General features: G+C 42.3%; 1 protein-coding gene across 1 annotated transcript in view; it reads left to right on the top strand.

Moving 5' to 3' along the window:
* The window catches only part of AHCY (adenosylhomocysteinase), a 28,373-nt gene extending 18,342 nt beyond the window's left edge, over positions 1 to 10,031 (top strand). Inside the window, exons 8-10 of the mRNA XM_068913089.1 lie at positions 920 to 1,037; positions 6,755 to 6,949; positions 9,051 to 10,031. Coding sequence (XP_068769190.1) covers positions 920 to 1,037; positions 6,755 to 6,949; positions 9,051 to 9,182 — 445 coding nt within the window. The 3' untranslated portion in view covers positions 9,183 to 10,031. The remainder of the gene's footprint in view (positions 1 to 919; positions 1,038 to 6,754; positions 6,950 to 9,050) is intronic.
* Positions 10,032 to 18,609: the final 8,578 nt, after the last annotated feature.

Here is an 18,609-nt window from a genome sequence, read left to right as displayed (position 1 = left end):
CTTGCTTTGATGAAAAAATTCCTGTGCAGTTAGATTTCATACAGTTGTAACTTGTCAGCAATATGGTAAGGGTTAGCACATAGGTCTCATTTCTGAACATCTGGATTTAGCATTAACTTAATGAGAAATCAGGACTATGGTCTTTCAGTTCTGTTGGATATTGCTGAGTTGCAATTGTTCCTGTCTTACATCATCTAATGCTGGAGAAACAGGAGAAGGTGTAGAGGGATAGATAGTTTTGGAGAATGAGAGCATTTGGACTGAGTTCTATGTTAGGACAAATAAATGTGAGCAGAAGAGGGGGAGGTAGGTAGAGGCTGAAAGTGATTCCATCTGCAAGTACATATAGCAGATTTGAAACTAGCCTGTTCTCAATAAACTACCCTGCAGTTTTTGTTACCACTTCTTAGATCGCAATTTATACCCTTCCGCTCTACACGCTCATTCCTGTCTTTGCCATTATGATTGTACATCTTGAGTAGGAAGTCAAATTAAGTGGGAAAAGATAAGGCCATTAGACTCCAAGATGTGAAACTGCTGGAAACTTTAAAAACATGGAGTAAGGTGTCCCTTCTGTGTGGGAATGAAGAGAATAAGTGTGAATATTCTAGTTCTGACCAGTTCAAAAAATGAATTTTACTTTCTATACTGGAAAAAATGTTTTCCCTCACACTCTTATATCCTTAGGAATAGACTCTTCCTAGAAGCTTGATTATTTTTTTTCCACCAGGCTTTGCCGTCCATGCATCTCATGGTTGTGATGCTCAAATGCAGTCAGTGAGCCAAGGACGTTTCTCCTCGAACAGAGCTATGGACCAGCACATTTCCTGGTGCTGGAGAAGTGGCGTGTGTGTATTTGTGTTTTTTTTAACTCCCATATGTGCAATAACTTTTAATAGAACTTTTTTTTTTTTAACAGGCACTTTGAGCAGATGAAGGATGATGCCATAGTGTGTAATATTGGCCATTTTGATGTGGAAGTTGATGCAAAGTGGCTGAATGAAAACGCAGTAGAGGCAGTGAATGTTAAGCCCCAGGTGAGACGGGCCTTGCACAGGCTCTCCTGCTGGAAAGAGAGCTAGTCAGTGCCTTGCTCCAGAAAGGGGGGGGGGGGGGAAGGAGGGAGGCTTTCTCTCCAGATACTGATGTCTGTTTCTAGGATGTTTGGAAGCCAGTCTTGCTCTAAGCAGAATGCAGATTATGATCTGCTCTTCCCTGCTTAACCTAGAACAAATTGGACATCATTTTATTGCGTATATATTAAAGCAATTGGTTCCAGCCATGCCCCCTAGAACAGCATGGTCTCTGGAGGGATGTATCTCTGTCCATGTGTTCCTACTTCCTTGATAAACATGAGTGCTGCCGCCTTGGTGGTGATCATAGACAACTATGTAATGCTCATTCCTTACAGGAAGTCAGCCTTGATGCTTAGGATGGGGTGGGGGGGAACGTGTGGAAATAGGCTTTCTAGATAGCTACCAGCAAAAAACAATGCCAAACTGCTTTTTAAAAGGCAAGCTAGATTGTGAATACAGAACAGGCCATTAGAGACTGTATTAAACTTCTTGAGAACAGATTGTAGGTTGCCTTGATCTAAACTTCCTCACAGGAAGTTGCTCGCTAATGTAGCAGTCTAACACTAGAAGAATCTCAGTCCTAACAGAGTGCCAGTATCAGAATGAATCTCAAGATAATGTCTTCTGAGGTTCTATCAAGGTTGGAAAAATTTCACGCCTCTTCAAAGCATTTTTTAATTCAGATGAAAGCCTCAGTAAAGCCTATTTGGAGGTTTGCCAAATTCAGAGTTCTCTTCCAGATTCAGTGGTTTCATTTTAGAAACCTTTGGAGACCAGAAGTCCTGCGTGGGCAGACAAGGAGGGATGTTTTTATGCTTGCCCCCCTTGCATTTCCACAATGTATCTACTTCAAGCTACAGCTGTAGCCACACAGGGAAGTAAGGATATAAAAATTTCAGCTTTTCAACTGTATCCTTAAACAGAGAAACAAACTAGACTAAACCAAAATGGTTTTGTAACGCTAGCATTGAGAAAACATTGCTTAAGGCAAACTAGGCTCTGTCTGACTTGGCACAGAACAACTTCTAGTTAGCTTTTGAAGTGGGAGTGGGCTTGCTGATAGCAGGATTCTGGGACAGGTGTGCGTTTTTTAACGCATCCAAGCATCTTTCTTAGATCTCAATCTGCCCTTCCAATTTTCGTAATTCCCTGTGGCCTATTGGCCACCCACACTGAACCCTTAGTAAGCAGTTCTGAGTCTTCTCAATATCCTGTTTGCTTTTGGGACACTGAACTTGAGTGTATAACTTCATATTTGGATGAGCCCAATTCTAACTGTATTCAAGTCTATCCTTGCCTATGGCCTTAGAGAAAAGTCAGCTCTGCACTAAAGCCTTTATCTTGAGGGATGCTACAGCTAGCTGCTTGGTTTTGGTTATTGGTTCTATTCACACAGTGAGAGCTGTGGGACTCACTGTCCAGGGTGCTGCAAGTGTCACAAATGTGTTTGAAGATCGATAGCTAAAATTTGTGAAAGGTATCTCTGGCAGCCCTGGATGTGCTACTCTGCCTCAGCTTGATCCATAGATAGCTGAAACTGAGATCATGTGCTGGAGAAAATAGCACTTTACCCTTGGGCTGTTCTTGTACTCTTCCATGCACACCTACCGGCTCCTGCTGGAGATAGGATGCACCTAAATGGAAATTTTATACAGCTATTCTTATGACACGTTGGAGGCTTCATTAAGGTGAAAATGACTTATAGACTTGTATACTGCCAAACCTGATGAACTGGTCCCTGACTTGAGGTTAGTACTTGGGTTTTGACGACTTCTATGGAATCGAAAGAACTGTCAACTACCAACTGTCAACTTGAATCCCAAGTTGGACTCTGGTGTTTTTAATGCTGTATGTAGTTACACTGTGCTAATGATATGGCCCTAGACCCCATTTTGTGTCTGTTTAGATTTCTTGTCCCTAAGGACTTCACAGACCTGTATGATAAGGTAAGTAGCTGAGCAGGTGCTACATGATCAGGTACTGCTATGTAAAAGCTTTATTTTCATTCTCTGTGCACCTTTATCAAACCTAATTTCTGTGGTGGCTGGATAGTTGAGCAGGACCAGTCTCACGCTCACTCTCAAAGTTTTCGGGGGGTGGAAAAAGGAGAAGCAGCACTGGGAGGCAAAACTTGACTTCACATCCTGAAGCAGCCCATGGTCGACGCTTGAAACAAATTAGATGGCAGTGAGTAGAGATTTGCAGCAGTTCCTTGCACCTTCCAGGATGTGGGTTAACTTTAAGTTTAGAAACAAGCTCCCACAAAGTACTCTGCAGCTTCCTTCCCTTCACTGTGTGAGACAGTGTCCAACATTGTAGCTTTTAGCACCATATGGTCCCCATTTACAAGTAGTGAGATGGCATAAGAAACATCTAATACCTGGAAAGGAAGATGTCTGTGTGCCATGGTGATGCATCTGTTACTTTCAAAGTAACAGCTGAGTAGCAAGTAGGCTTATTTCTGAGAAGCTGGCAGTTTGTTTTGAATACGGATCTGCACTGGATAAAGTCCCGCTCACTGTCTTCTGATATTAGAAAATGACTTATAGCACAAGCACAACTGTAGAGGGGAAGGAAAGGTCAGGGTGAGATCTGTGGGCTGTGGCTCTGGGAATAAATCATGTATTTAACAGGTGTGGAGGGGTGACACAGAGGAAGTGCAAAACAGCCAGGAAGTCTGGAGTAAGTTAAATGCAAATGAGGAAAGGGAGGAGGCATTTGTGGAAGTCTAGAAATAAACTTAGCACTTGAATGACTTGAGCTCTAGCAATTTCCTGAGTTTATAAATCAGCCTGCTTATCCACCTACGAATGAGGCTTGTTTTCCCAATGTTGACTTATGCCTCTGCTGCTATTACTACTATTTTGCATTTCTCTCTATGCGAAGACATTTTGCATTTTTCTGTGTTACCCTGTGCATTGAATCTGAGTCAGGCCAGCGAGTTGTCAAATATGTGATGCACAAGCCAGCAGCTGTCCGGGTGTAAGTTATATACAGGTATAACATCTTGACGCCTAAGCCGCCCAATTCAGACCTCAGAACAGTAGCCCTTAAGTGTGATACCTTGTAGCCGTGTTAATCTGTAAATAGTGTTTACTATTAAAACTGTATAAGAAACTTGGAATTGTATATTCTTCTGCCCATCTAGAAAGAGGTATATTTATGCAAGAAAATTGATTTGAGTGCTTTTTGCTTTAATACGACAAATTCCCAGTGTTTTAGTAACTCGAAATTTCCTGGCTTTATCCACGAGATCCTGCACTAAATAAAAGAACTTAAAGACTTTTATTGATACTGGCGCATATTCTGCCATTCATCATGGAATGGTATTGTAAGAGTTTTGCTAAGTCTGAATAAAATTGTTTTTAGCCTGAATTGAAGATGCACAATGTATAACATGAGTATGAACTTGTAGGCTTCTCCTCACTACTGCTGCAGTTTCTTGAGACTGACTTGTGAACGCTGCTATTCATTGTAGGGTGCTGGCCAGCCAGTCCAGGTGTTGCCCCTCATTCTTACTGTAATCCTGCCTGAGCATATAGCCTTGGCCATCGGAGATGCTAATGTGTTCTTAAGGTAATTTGAAAGTGTTTGGGGACAGATTCTTCTTTACAACAACAAAACTGTCTCTTGGCACCTCAGAGGAACAATCTGGAATGGGAGTTGAGGGTTAAAAAGAAGTTCATCTGTTTGTGACTGGCGGTCACATAACCATTTGAGAGGACTGTCTAGTTGGTTTAGAGTAATAATGTGGCTGCATCCAGTTCTGTTAGACTTGGCAGCTTCCCTGCAGCCCATGTTTTTAGCTTTCTCAAGGTTCTTTGAGAGTATTCTCCTTATGGCTGCTTCCTTCTTGGTTTCATTACTTCCTCCCATTATCCTCTGATACTGCATGTTGTATTTCTTGGGTGGACTCAGCACAGTCAGTGGTGGTCCATACTGAAGAGTCACCATCTGTAAGAAATGCTGCAGCTGTGCAACAGAAAACATTCTTGCTAATCCTGTCTGGCTGTCGTACTCTTGGAAAGGAGAAATTAAGAATTATATTCAGGGCTTCTGTTTGAGGTGGTTACTCTCTGCCAAAGTCCTGCGGGGCAGGGGGGGAAGCCATCTCTGGCATACAAATCCCAGAAATAGCTCTGGGATTGAAGCATAGCTGGGGTAGGCAGGTAGGGAAGGCATGCGACTGCACACCTTCTCTGAAGGTTAAATACCCATTGAACTTCTTTCTAATTGAGTTGTTGGTCTTGGTTTCCTTACTGCACATCTACTAAGAACCTGAATAGAGGTATTCTTGCAGAAGGTGGTATTGTTTGCAGTTAAGACTGCAGGTTCCATGTGGCTTTTAACCTAACCTACAGGCCAAAGCTTTAAGAACAGTCGAAAGTGACATGTTTGCTTCTGCTCAGTAAGAATAAATGCAGTCTGGGGAGGGAGTCCCTTAAGTCTTTCACAGTGCCTGTGCTATGATAACACCAGATAAATGAATTTGTCTAAAATATGATTAATCTTGTCAAAGTTGCTCTTTGCTCTTTTCAGTCTTTTCAGAGGTTTAATCTACTCCCAACTGCTTGGTATGATGAATGAGCAAAGAATACCAGTTACATGACTATTCAGTATTCACTTACAGGCAATATTGACATTTAATTCTAAGCTTTAACATTCTAACCTCCTACAGGTGTGAAGGCAGTGGAGAGAAGAGCTAACAGTGTAGGATTCCAGACTGGCCCAGACAGTTGAGGCTCATGTTAAGTGAAACAATCTCCTGAATTGTTTGGAACTAGATTGTGTAGCTGAACACCAGTTGTCTTATCCTGTATGCAATTTGGTCCTGGTGTGCAGAGTCTTGTTGCCCCGAGCATAGCTTGGAAGTCATTCTGAATGGAGGACTGATATGTTCGACTCAGAGCAAAGAAGTTCACCAGAATCTAGGACAGTCTTTTATTATACTGGTTCTTTACAGCAACAGATGTAACCTGTTACTCACTTCACAGGCAGAGAGAGTCTGTTTAGTCTTTTAGTCTTTGGACTTGTCTTGCCCTCAGCTGGAAATGGGCTCATCTGAGGTGGTGAGCTGTCAAACCGCGAGACCCTTCAGGATCAGGTTCTTATAACAGTGCCAAAGAGCTTGCAAACATATCGCCCAGGCGCAGGCTGCTGTAGATACGAGCTGAACTGTGTGTGTTCTGACTGTAAAGCATTGGCCTTACTCTAGAGGGAAGAGTTACAGGGGAGTAATTTCAGTAAGCTGAAGACTCTGGCTGTGGCCCCTATATTAGAGGCAAATGCTGTTGCCTGTAGAGGTGTTCAGTTTTTAATCCTGTCTCTCCACACTGGTTCTTCTAACTGTGCACATGTGAGTTACATGTTACTATTGGCAGTATGTTCTCCACCACAACTATCTGAGATGACGTGTATGCAGAAAAGCTAGAAGAACTGGATAAGTGGTTAAATGAGAAGCAATGCTAAGATACATGTTGTATGAAATCCAGAACAGTTACAGATTTGATACTCAACTGACTGGGAGTGGAGTGAGGTATCTCTCAATTACAACCTAAGTCTGTATTGGAAGACTACTGCTGGATTGTTGATGTGGGAAGGTCATCTACCAAGTTTTGCATGACTTAATGTTGTCTGTAGCCTCACCTCTAAGTGATTTTGGTTTGTTTTCCACCCAGGTGGATCGGTATACACTGAGGAATGGCCGCCATGTTATACTGCTAGCAGAAGGTCGACTAGTCAACTTGGGCTGTGCTATGGGTCACCCTAGCTTTGTTATGAGTAATTCCTTCACCAACCAGGTGTTGGCACAAATCGAGCTCTGGACCAATAGTGATAAATACTCTGTTGGAGTCCATTTCCTTCCAAAGAAGGTGAGTCAAGTAAGCTAAGTTCAGATGGGATAAGGTAACTCCGTTTTGTCTGTACTTGAATTCCGTGTTGTCTCAAGAAGCTTCTGTCTCTCAGTGAATGCTTGACTTTAGTCATGCTGAGCCGGTTGAGTCTGAAGTGGGCTGGTTCTTGCGGCCAGCATGTTCTTGCGACTCGTCTGTCACGTGCAGTGGGAACGTTCAGTCCACTTTTTGGCTTGACGTGGGGGCTCCAACCTGAGGTGCCTCAGGATGGTCAGGGAGCTCCATTTTTTTCCTTTCTGTGAAAAGTCATCGTTTACAGCCAGCTTTCACATGCCTATCCAGCAGCAAAGTTTAGTAGGGCAGCAGGGTTGAAGCTGGAGTGAAAGTAGAAATCTTTCCCTCTTACTATGGTAGGGAGAGTCTGGGGCCGATTTGCACCTGAGCAGAGCTTATCACAGTCTGGTCCTAGCTTCACAAAAATATTCATGACACAGATTCCCTTGGGTTTCCCTTTAAACTTATCTGTGAATTCTTTGTTCTTGGAGAAATCTGGATCATGTCATAACTCTCATTCCTTTTATAAAACTAATCTGGTTTAATTTTTCAAAACAAATCTGTGAGATTTGTTTGACATTAAAAAAGATGCTGGAGTTAAATCCCGCTGCCTTTGAAATGCAACCAGGTGTGACATTAAATGTGAAAATGCTTTTCATTTGTGGAAATAGAATATGTATGTTTGGGCTTGTGGATGAATTGTTTGCTGTAGGACTTCTAAGCTTCCAAAACCATCCATTAATGATCAAGCAAAGCATACTGGAGATCTACTGTGGGGATTGATTATGCATCAGAGAGCTTATTGATCATCCTCTTCAGAAGGAACATTTTATCCTCAGTTCTCTTGAGAGAGATAGTCCAATGTTGGTAATAAAACTCCTAAATAACAATTTCTAGTAACCATACTTGAACTGAAAATGAGAAATAATGCCCAAATCAGTGACTTACAAACTGAATTGCATTTGTTTGTTTAGCGTACGGCAGTGATCTATTTAGGAACGCACATTGTGGCAAAATGCTCTTTACTCGCTGTGCTTCATAGATAACTTTATTCTTTGAAATTCTCTTCCTGTCAGAACCAAGGGAAGATGGGTAGAATAGCTTCCTTTGATAACTGGCTAATGTCATTGCCTGTTCTGTGTTAGTAGCTTTGAGATTCAAATGTAAAACTTAAGAACCAAGTACCCTGCATTATGGAATGTGTACATTTATGTCATAGCTAATCCTCAAAACTGTATTCTTGTAATCAAAGAATGCTGTTTGGTTAGATTTCTGGGAACACACTATTGTATCTGCCTTCTTGGTAACGTACCTATCCTTTATGCTCAGCCACCTGATTTTGTGTACACTAGGTAAGCATATCAGCTTACCTGACTCATCAACAGCTGCTTTTGGAGTTGTGGGGGTAACCCATCTTAAAATTGGAAGTGCAATTTGTTATGCTCATAAAGTGAGGCATAGAGTATGCTGATATAGTATTTCCCACTGCATGCCTTGGCTTTATTCTTCATGAAGAAATGCTTACAGATTCTAGGGTTCTTACTGAATTGATGATTCTTGAATGATTTTTCTTTACGCATGTACCCTGAAGATGGGATATCTGGAAACCAGATGTATTCTTTTCTGTCAATATTAGAACTTCTTTAAAATCTTAGTGTAGTATGTTGAGGTGTTTTTGTAGTGGAAACATGGTTGGGGCTTTACTGTTTCACCAGACTGGATAGTCTTATCTCTGAACAGTTTGGTCTCTGTTCTTCACTTGTTCAGTGGATGTGAATGTGTAAATGAGACTGAAATGGACTTACATTAATATGATTGAGTTTGATTTGACTCTTGGAAAGGAAGAGGTTTTTCCATCTGAATGCAGCTCTGTGTTTGAGGCCTCTGCACTCGGACAGGTGATGCTGGCAGGAAAGGAGCTTGCTTACTGCTGTTCCTGTGTCAGTCTGTTAAATCCTTCCTGGGGCTGCTACTGATTTTCAGACGCTCTGCTGTTGACCATGACTTCCCTGAGTGATAGGACTTCATTTTGCTAATATGCTTGTCTCAATGCTTTGTTTTTCAGCTGGATGAAGCTGTGGCTGCTGCTCATCTGGATAAACTGTGTGTGAAGCTGACAAAGCTGAGTGAGAAGCAGGCCAAATACCTAGGCTTATCAAGAGATGGGCCATTCAAGCCAGACCATTACAGATACTGAGCAGGTGGCACTACCCAAAGAACAACGTGCAGGGATACAACCTTCCAAAGCTCTTTTGTGTATGCTGGGATTCTGAGAACAAGCCCTTCTCCATCCTCCTCTCAGTACTGCCGAACTGATCCCCTTACCCAGAAAGTTTCAGGATTATTTCCCTAGTGAGAGAGGATCACTCTGACACTTGGAATTAGAATTGGTTACTTAGCTAACGTCAAGGTGAATGCATCCTCTACACACACTTATCCATGTTCCTGATGAGGAGAGCAGGACAGAAGAGTTCTAAATCAAAATGCCTAGTTTTGTCAAACACATGGCTGACAGCCTGTTGGAACAGGCAAAGAAATAAGGTGTCTGTTCAGCAAGGTCCTGTCTGCCATGGCCTGGTCAAATTAGATGAATCTTACTAGGCTTGCAATGCCAGGCTTCACTCAGCAAAGGAGCCCTAGCTGGGGTGTATATTGTGAAGTTGGGGAAGTAGCACAGAGTATTCCTGCAGGTTGCTTGGTCTCCTTCCTATGGAATCAATTTAATCTCCTCTTAGAGATTAGGGTGGGAATATTTTTCTGGGTTGCCTAGTCCAGCAGTTTCAATCAAAACCAAGAGGATTCTGCTGGTTTCATAGCAATTCTAGGAGGAGCGTGTGTGTTTTCTTTTTTTGGCAGCCTTCTAGTGTGTTATGAATGGCTGAGGAAACCACTGAGGGGGTGGGTAGGTGTTAGGATCTTGCTTGATGCTCTGGAAACACCAGCAACATGCTTCTACCCTAACTTGATTTTCTAAGTTGTCATGTCTGCAGTATTCTCTCTGTCAGTGTCTCAAAGTGCGTTTATTAAAGATCTGACTGTGGCCTGACTTGTTCTGTATAGTGAGATGCCTTTCTTTGCCATGGATCTATTTTGTTTTAAGTGTTCCTTAAACTGTTGAAAATATCTCTGGTAGTTTCTCCAGGCAAAATCCAGTACTGTAGCTAGCTGCCCTCACACATTTGAGCTGGGAAAAGCTGCTCCTCACACTACTTATTTGAAGGGCTGAATATTACAGGAAAAAAATCTCTACCCTCTGAAACACACATACTTCTCCATATGCCTCGTGGAAGATCTGTCTTGCTGCTGCCCTCTGCAGTCACACATTCTGCAGCAGGCCACCTCTGAATGTAAGAAAATGAGAGGTTTGGTATGATGATGAAAAGCAATGGTTGAAGTGCTCTGAGATTCATGTTCAGGCATCAGGTGTGATGTCAGTGAGGGATTAAAACAGATGGTGCAGAGAATAAACTGTTGGAGGAGGAGAAAAAGGAGATGAGTAAACAAGATGTTGCTGAGTATGTAACTTTTTTCATGGTTTTATGTTCTGCAAAGAAGCTATTGCCAGTCACTACAGAGCATTAACTTTCACTGAGTTCAGATCAGACAAACACAGCCACCTACGTGATTCCATAATCAGTAATGGGTTATCCTTTAAATTTCTGTATTTATTCTAAGCTCTTTGCAATTTAGTGTCAAAATTTTAGCTGATAGCCAGGAACAAAACCCTTTAACATCCTTTCGGAGCCTCAGACCCAGAATTGAAGCCCTGTTAATCACTTGTATTTGTGACATTCCATATCTCATGACATGTATAGCCAGATCAAGTTAGGAGATCCACTAAAATCACCAGCAGACTTTACATCAGGACTAGCTGTTTGGGCTCCTTCGGAGAGGAAAAAGGGGAATTGGACTGACCTGTTTTTGGCATAATTTGTCTTTCTAAGAAAGAAATAGGCACTTCTGAGCTAGTTACTGGCAATCCTTTCCTGATCCGGATGGCTGCTGTACACATCTGAATGCAGGTGTAGGCAATGGTCACCTTATGTCCAACAGCTGTGTGTGGTAGAGAACAAAGATGATATCAAAAATCATTGTAGTAGAACAAATACAATGGAAACACAGTGCCTGGGTGCTGACCAATGTTATTTGCTTATTGCTGTGTACATTTCAAGTTGTGTCACGTTTCATAGAGTCACAGAATAATTTAAATAGAAAGGGACTTGGTGAGCGTGTGGGGTCCAACCCCCCTGCTCAAAGCAGGGCTAACTTAGAGCTGATTGTGCTGGGTTCTGATCAATTGAGGTTTTGAGCATCAAGGACAGATTTCACTGCTGCTGCTCTGGGCCCCAGTTCCAATGTTTGAGTGCCCTAACGGTGAATTACTGTTTTTTTTCCTCTCCTAACGCCTAATTGGAATTTCCCTTGTTGCAACTTGTATCTGTTGCCTCTTGTCAAGAATAGTATCCAGATAAGAGATTTGCTTTTTCCTAGACTGCAGGAATGTCTCTGATTGCCAGGACCTTTCAAAGAAGATGGGTGATAGCCTTGCAATGACATCAGCCAGCTCCCTTAGCATGCAGCGATGCGTACTGTCTGGTTCCAAGGACTTGTGCACGTTCAACTGCTTTAAGTGCCCCAACTGTATCTTCTGCAGTGGGTAGTGCTATATTCCCACAGGCTTTACCTCCAGGCTCAGGGACCTGGGAGGCCAGAGGGCAGACCTGACCCAGGCAGGCAAAGGGAGGCACTGAGTACCTTAGCCTTTTCTATGTCTTTTAGCGCTAGGTCCCTTGCCCCACTGAGCAGTGGGCTTACATTTTCCATAGCCTGCCTTTTGCTGCTGATGTGTTTGCGGAGGCCCCTCTTGTTGCCCTTCACGTTCCTCATCGGTCCAACTCTAGCTGAAGTTCAGGGCTGTAATTTTGCTATTTGACTTGATCGCTTCTCTGGATCATGGATTTATAGAATAATTCAGCTAGGAAGGGCCATCTGGAGGTCTCTGATCTACCCCTCTGTTCAAGTGAAGACCAGTTAGATTGAGTTGCCAATCAGCTTGTCCAGCTGGGTTTTGGATACCTCCAGAGATAAGAGATCCCACAATCTCCTTGGGCCTTTATCCCAGTATTTGACTGCCCTCAAGGTGAAAAAGTTATCCCTTACTTACAAGAAATTGGAATTTCTTGTGTTGCAGCTTTTGCCCATTGCCTCTTGTTTTATCTCTGTGCACGTCTGAGGAGAGTCTAGCTCCATCTTCTCTGCACGCTGCCATTAGGTAAGGAGTTATAGGCAGCAATAAACCCCCCCCCACACACTTTCTCTAGCTGAACAAACTGGTGTCTCAGCCTTTCCTCGTGCATCCTATGCTCCAGTCTCCCTGACCATCTATATCAATGTTTTTCTTATCCTGGGGAGCCAAAACTGGATGCAGATGTGGTATTAAAGGTGGAAAATAGGGAAGAAGAATCCCTTCTCTTGACCTGCTGGCTGCACTTGTTGATACAGCCCAGATGCAGTCAGGCTTCTTTGCTGCATGGGCGCTCAAGGACCTTAAACTTCAGTCTGGTCTCTGCAGGCAAGGCTGCCCTTCACATCTTTGACCAGTTCTTGTTTGTGAGTAACAGGTCCAGCAGAGCATCTCACCTGGTTGATTCTCAACCACCTATGTCAAGAAATTATCCTTGATGCCCTCCATAAATTCCTGGATTGCTTGTGCCCAACTCTATTGTCCTTCCAGCAGATATCAAGGTGGTTGAAGTACCTCAGGGGTGCCAGTGTTTGTGATCAAGAGGCTTCTTGCTACTTAAAGAAGTCTTTAGTTACTTCCTCTTCTTGATCAGGTGGTCTTTATCAAGTGGCCACTGTGATATCACCTGTGTGGTTTGTCCTCATGCTTACTCAGAAACTTTTGACTCTAGTCTCAAAGAATTATAGTTTCACAGCAGGTAAAAAAGAAAGAATGAGCTGACACAATGAATTTATCTGAAATATATACTCCATTAGGTAATGAACGTGTAGCATATTATGCTAGCAGTGTGCTTTGTCATCTCAAATGTTTTTCAGGAAGGTCTATTGGAGGCTTTTCGAGTGGGGGCTAGCAACCAGTGCTCTGTTTGTTAATGGTACTTTATCGTCATTTTGTATGTTGGGTAGTGAGTCAGGATTTTTTCCCGTTTCTATTGATGTTCATTATAGATTGCGTACAGAAGTCGTGTTTAATGCGCAGAGACATTTATGTTCATGTACATATTTGATTTTCCTCAGAAAGAAGTGAGCTTTTGTGTTTCCTGGTGGTTGGAGTTCTAGAGAAGGCTGGTCAGTTTTAGGCTCAGGGGCTGCAGTTCCTGAGTTTCAGAAAGTCGTAGCGAGAGATTCTGTATGTAAAAGTAGCCCTGGAAAGACCACACCGAGCTCCTATTGATTAGCTGCTGTTCAAACTCCAGCAGTTTAAAACAGATGAAACTGAGATTACAGAGACAAGTCAGGAAAGTGTCCAGACACCAGCAGCTTGGCCAAGTCTGAACCGTTTTGTCAGTTTTGCAAAGCAGCTGTACCAGTATGCTAAAGCATTGCTGCGAGAGGAAAGAGACCTAATGACTTCCTAGAACAGCACTTTCATTGATCATAGGCAGGAAAATCTAAACCAGTTCTGCTTCTGCTTTGCTGCTAAAAATACAGTAGTTTCTGCAAGTTAACAATGTGGCAATTTCACTTGGAACATGATTTCAGCTGATAAGCTCATACATTAAAAATTTTAGTTCTGCTACGCTTTCTACCTCCTTGGTTAGGTAAGACCAAATCAAACCCTAATGACATTTTTCTTCCTCTTGTCCACTCCCCACAGTGCAACTGTGGTTTAATTCTGTCTCTAGAGGAAAGAGCATGGCTGGTACCTGTTAGCAGCGTGGTTAGTGAATCAGCAGCATTTGGCTTGTTTTTTTAACACTAGGTGATATTTGATAATTCTGGTGATCTATTATTGTGTACTGACTAGCCTTTTTTCGGGTGCGGCTTAGCCTCTATTCCTGCAGGATATTTTATTCTTTCTCGCTACGATGTGAACGTGATCTATACTTTGGCCAAGCTGAGGTGTGACCTTTCTTTTTGAACCCTTTCTTAAGGACAGTTTTGAACCTCTACAGCAAAATATGCAGATTTCACTTCTGTTTCAGCAACTTTCCAGAATGGATGGAAGACTTTGAAACATGATCTTTGGAGCAGCAGCTGGTTTCCTTACAAACAAACAAACAAACCAAAAACCCCTCAAAAAACTAAAAAAAAAATTTTTTTTAATGTCCTGACTCCCTGCTAATTTCTCAACAGGTATCTAATGCAAAGTAAAGGAAATCACACAACCTCACTGCTTACTTCCTTTTTATAGGCAAGAGCACATCTGTTGTCACTAAGAGTTGTACTAAATCATTTCCAACTTTTTTTTTTTTTTTTTTACAGCTTTCTAGGGTTTTGTTTTGTTTTAATCTAGATGCTGTGAATTTACTCTTCTCTTATTGAAGTCCAATATTGTGGTTCCCTGAATACGGAGGGAGTTAATTCCGCTGTGGTTCCCCTGCAATGGTTTTAGCTAGAGCAAAGGAACGGAAAAGAGCGGTAACGCCAGAGGGAACGCAGCCTCTGCATGCACTGAGGCTCGCAAGCTGCCCTCCCCGGCGCTGCAGCCCCGTGCATCGGTTCACGTGGCAGCCCACATCTGGCGCGCTCAGTCGTGGGACAGTGACAGACTACAGCTTTTCTCCTTTTTTTTGACTGCACAGCGGATGTCAGCGTGAAATGTGAGCCACAGACTATCTGGATCTGACTCATACAGGGAAAAAAAAAAGCGGAGGACAGGGGGAAGGCGGATTGCTGTGCTGCACTGCAAATGGATGATACAGAGACCTTGGCGTGGGCAGGGATAGGAGCGTGAAGTGGAAACAAACGTGAGTTTCACACTCGATCTGTGGAACTCAACAGGTCTGGGGTGCGTGCAAGCAGGAAGGCTCGCGTGACCGCTTGCGCGTGTTCTCCTTGGCAAAGGTACGGCGAGGAAGCTGCTACGGGGCAGCGTGGAGCGCCGCTTGGCTCTGCGGCGCTTCTGTCGGGCTCGCGTCGCCGGCTGGGCTGACCAAGCGCGGCAACTGCTAGAGCAGCCCTGCTCTCCAGCGTGTCAGCCGCTTCCCCCAGTCTTGTTTGCAGGCGCGTTTGGCCAAGCAAAAACAAAAGAAGTGAGATCTCCCAACCATGCATGAACGAGGTCTAGTTTGGGTAAAGCGCGAGTGGTATGTAAGAGGGATGTGGGGAGCACAAGGAATAGGACCTAAAGCTAAAATCAGATGTTAAAGATAGTGTGCTGGATTTTTAAGAAATAGGAATTCTCAGTCTCACACATGGCCAAAAAAAAAAAACCCCAAAAATTAGCCACTAGCTGAGAATTGGGAAATGCCTAAGTCCAATGTAGCTTGTTCCCCAAATTCAGACATCCTTAGCTCTTAACAGATTTTTAAGTAGACCAGGAAAAAAACAGTAATTAAGTAGTGCTTAAAATAGGCCTGGTTACCACAGTGGGAGCAGTTCTTGTTTATAAGCTCTGTCCAATTTCAGTTTGTTCTTCAACAAGGTCTTCAGTAGTTTCCACTGGCCCCCGCTACCTTTCGGGCACTGCAGTTGAGAAGCGCTGAGGTTGTCCTGGGTCAGTAAGGAGCATGGTCGTCTTGGGCAGTCTGATCCCTGCAAAGTGCTTTGTCAGTGCTTTGTCAAAGCCAGTGCCTTGTCTGCCTGGTTCTGTGCCATTGAACCCCAGGGTAAAAAACGTTAATGATGAAGGATTGCACTTCTAGGCTTTAGACGGGTCTTTGATTTTGCTTGGAAGAGAAATGATCCTGCACTTTAGTTCCTCCAACGTCTTTCAGATTCATTTCAATGTTAATGTTTAGCTCATTACCAGTAAAAAATACTATTGCCTCTTTTAGATATTGCAACTCTTTCCCCTGTTCCTCCTGCCACCATTGAGTGAGCAGCAGTGAGAGAACACAGGCCATATTTTTTTGCCCGTTTATCTCAACCAAATGCACTAATCTCCGTGATTTTTAAAGAAACTAATTTGCAGCACAGTCTTGCAAGGTCTTTACTTTTTTTTTGATGTTTTGTGAAATGGAGATTGGTGGAGGAATACAGAAGGCCTTAGGAAATACGGATCAGCAGTAGCTGGGGACAAAGAGTGCATAAATGAACGTTCCACTGTTGACTGAGTGATTAATGACTGGCCCTGTTTTCATTGCAGTGGCTCTTGAAGAAACCTGATGTTTGTCAAAAGCAAATTGTGGATTTTTAGCCTTTGGGGCTTTTTTGTTAAAATAAATCAAATGTAGTAAATGTACACTGTAATGCCTCGGTAGTTTTAGCAGCACCAGTGTTTGCTGCTGGATAACTTTGCGCAGCTGTAATGAGCTTCAATTGCAATTACTTATTTTTGCTGTTTTTTTTTCTTTTAGTCACTAATCCAGCATGAGTGCTTATGGTTTGCAGACCAAATTAAAAAACAAAATGAAAAACACACAAAAACATGACTGTAAAAAAAAATATGGTCTATGGAAAAGTACTTCTGGAAGTTAATAGGATAGAAACAAAAAGTGTCCATTAAAGTTATGCAGCAACCTTTTGAACTGGATGGGGATTGACGTCCATTCTGTTTGTCTGTCAAATTCCCTGAAATTCTGTGGTAGAGAGATTAAAATCCTTAGCAGACTTGGAAAGTCTATAGCAAAGTTTTTACTTTCTGTTATATTCTCTAGAGACCAGGGACAATTCTTAACAAACCTTTACTTTAACAAACCTGTTACTTTCTGTAGCACTCTGGTTTTGGTTTCATCAACTGGGAAATTATTTCCCTAAGGGAGTAGTAAACGGGCACACATTCACGGGCATGTCGTCTCTTTCCCTGATAGGAGAGCAACGTTTTAGAAGTAAATTGGACAGCATCTTAGTTGTAATATTGCAGATGTTGGAAGCACCTTTAAATACTTAGTAATCAGGCTGACACCAAGAATCTGTTTTGAGCCTGGGATTATTGGTGGTATCTGCTTTGCATTGTTAACTTGATTTCCACTCAGACCAAGCACAAGCTGTTCTCATTTTTCTCCCCCTCCAAAAACTGCTTCCTGTCTGTATTTTTGTTTTTATCTTTTTTTTTTTTTAACTGGATATAAACTCTTTTTTGACCTTTTTGGCAGTGAAAGCCTTTGCCTGAGATGCTGCCTAACCTGCCCCCAAGATGTTGTTCTGTAGATGAAGAATGACATCTCTGACCGAACCCCTGCCTGTAGAAGAGAGCAGTAGTGATGGAGGGATGCTGTGAAGAAGTTGAAGAGAATAAAGGGAAGTAAACCATCTGGTACGCTCACGTAGCGCTGCAAATATTTGCTTGCTAAATGGAGAATTTATTATTACAAATTGAATTGACAGTTTTATAGCAAGCAAGCCTTTTAAATATTAAAGCCTTCTAGCTTAAAGCTGTCTGGCTCTGCTAGATGTTTCTGAGGCTATTTAGAGTGAAGAACCCCTGGGTGTTGATATATTTTAAATGCATTTGCTCCCATTTCCATTCTTGAAGGAAAGACAGCAAGGAATTGCCATCTTTCACCAATCGGCTTCAAATATCTTTACCGTTAGCTTTTAAAGAGTCTGTACATATATTTTTTAAATGGCACCCTCATTTCTAAGGGAGCACAAGGAAAGTGGAGACTGTATGTTCTAACTATTACTGATAAAATTTGTATTATGCTGTTGACCTGTTTGAGGCAGCTGTGTTGAGTGAAAGGAAGGCCGTATGAGATCATGAATGACATTTTGCTTGAGGAAACTGCCAAAAATAGCAAGGATATTGGAAGAACATCGCTAGTAGCTGATGGCAGAAAGTGAGTAATGAAGGTATGACCCAAAGTTTATTAAAGTCAATAGAAGATTTCCACTGCTGCAAAAGGATCTGAATGGGATCATTAGGGAATGTATACAGGTAAAGGCAGGAAAAGACAAAAATATAAGTTATGCCACATGTCAACTGTGCTATGACACTATCACAGTCATTTTAGGGACCATGATTTCATCATCTCAGAGGATTTTCTGGGTAGAAATCCTTGTGCACGTGTCATGCAATAATTGTAATACTTTTAATTTCATTTTTTATATACTTTAATTTCATTGAGAAATCTTGCAGAAATGACCAAGGCCTCCCATTTCTTCTGGGAGAGGGACTTAGCCATATGTTGGCTATGTGCAAATTATTTGAAAGGTTTGCCAACAAAATCTGTGTTACCTCAAAGTAATCTGCAGGTGCCACAAATTTAAGAACGGCATTTTGAGAATGATAAATTGCTATTTGAGACAGTCTAGTGCATCCCTCTACGCTTCTGCTGCTGCTCCAGATGGGCACAGTCTCCTGGAAGTCACGTCACATCTCCCAGTATTGTATGGCCATCTCTGATACCCTAAGAAGTCTAAGATGATACTGGACGCTTATATTTATGCTGCAGAACTCCTTTTGTGAATATTCATTAGAAAAATAAAAATACAGGGACTGATTTTCATGTCTCTCTTCTTCAGTCATTCAAATATAACTGTGGAAGAAGCAGAAA

This window comes from Struthio camelus, chromosome 18, assembly GCF_040807025.1.
Source record: "Struthio camelus isolate bStrCam1 chromosome 18, bStrCam1.hap1, whole genome shotgun sequence".
Taxonomy (NCBI): domain Eukaryota; kingdom Metazoa; phylum Chordata; class Aves; order Struthioniformes; family Struthionidae; genus Struthio; species Struthio camelus.
Note: the sequence above shows the minus strand (reverse complement) of the source record. Positions and strands in the feature narration are given on the sequence as shown.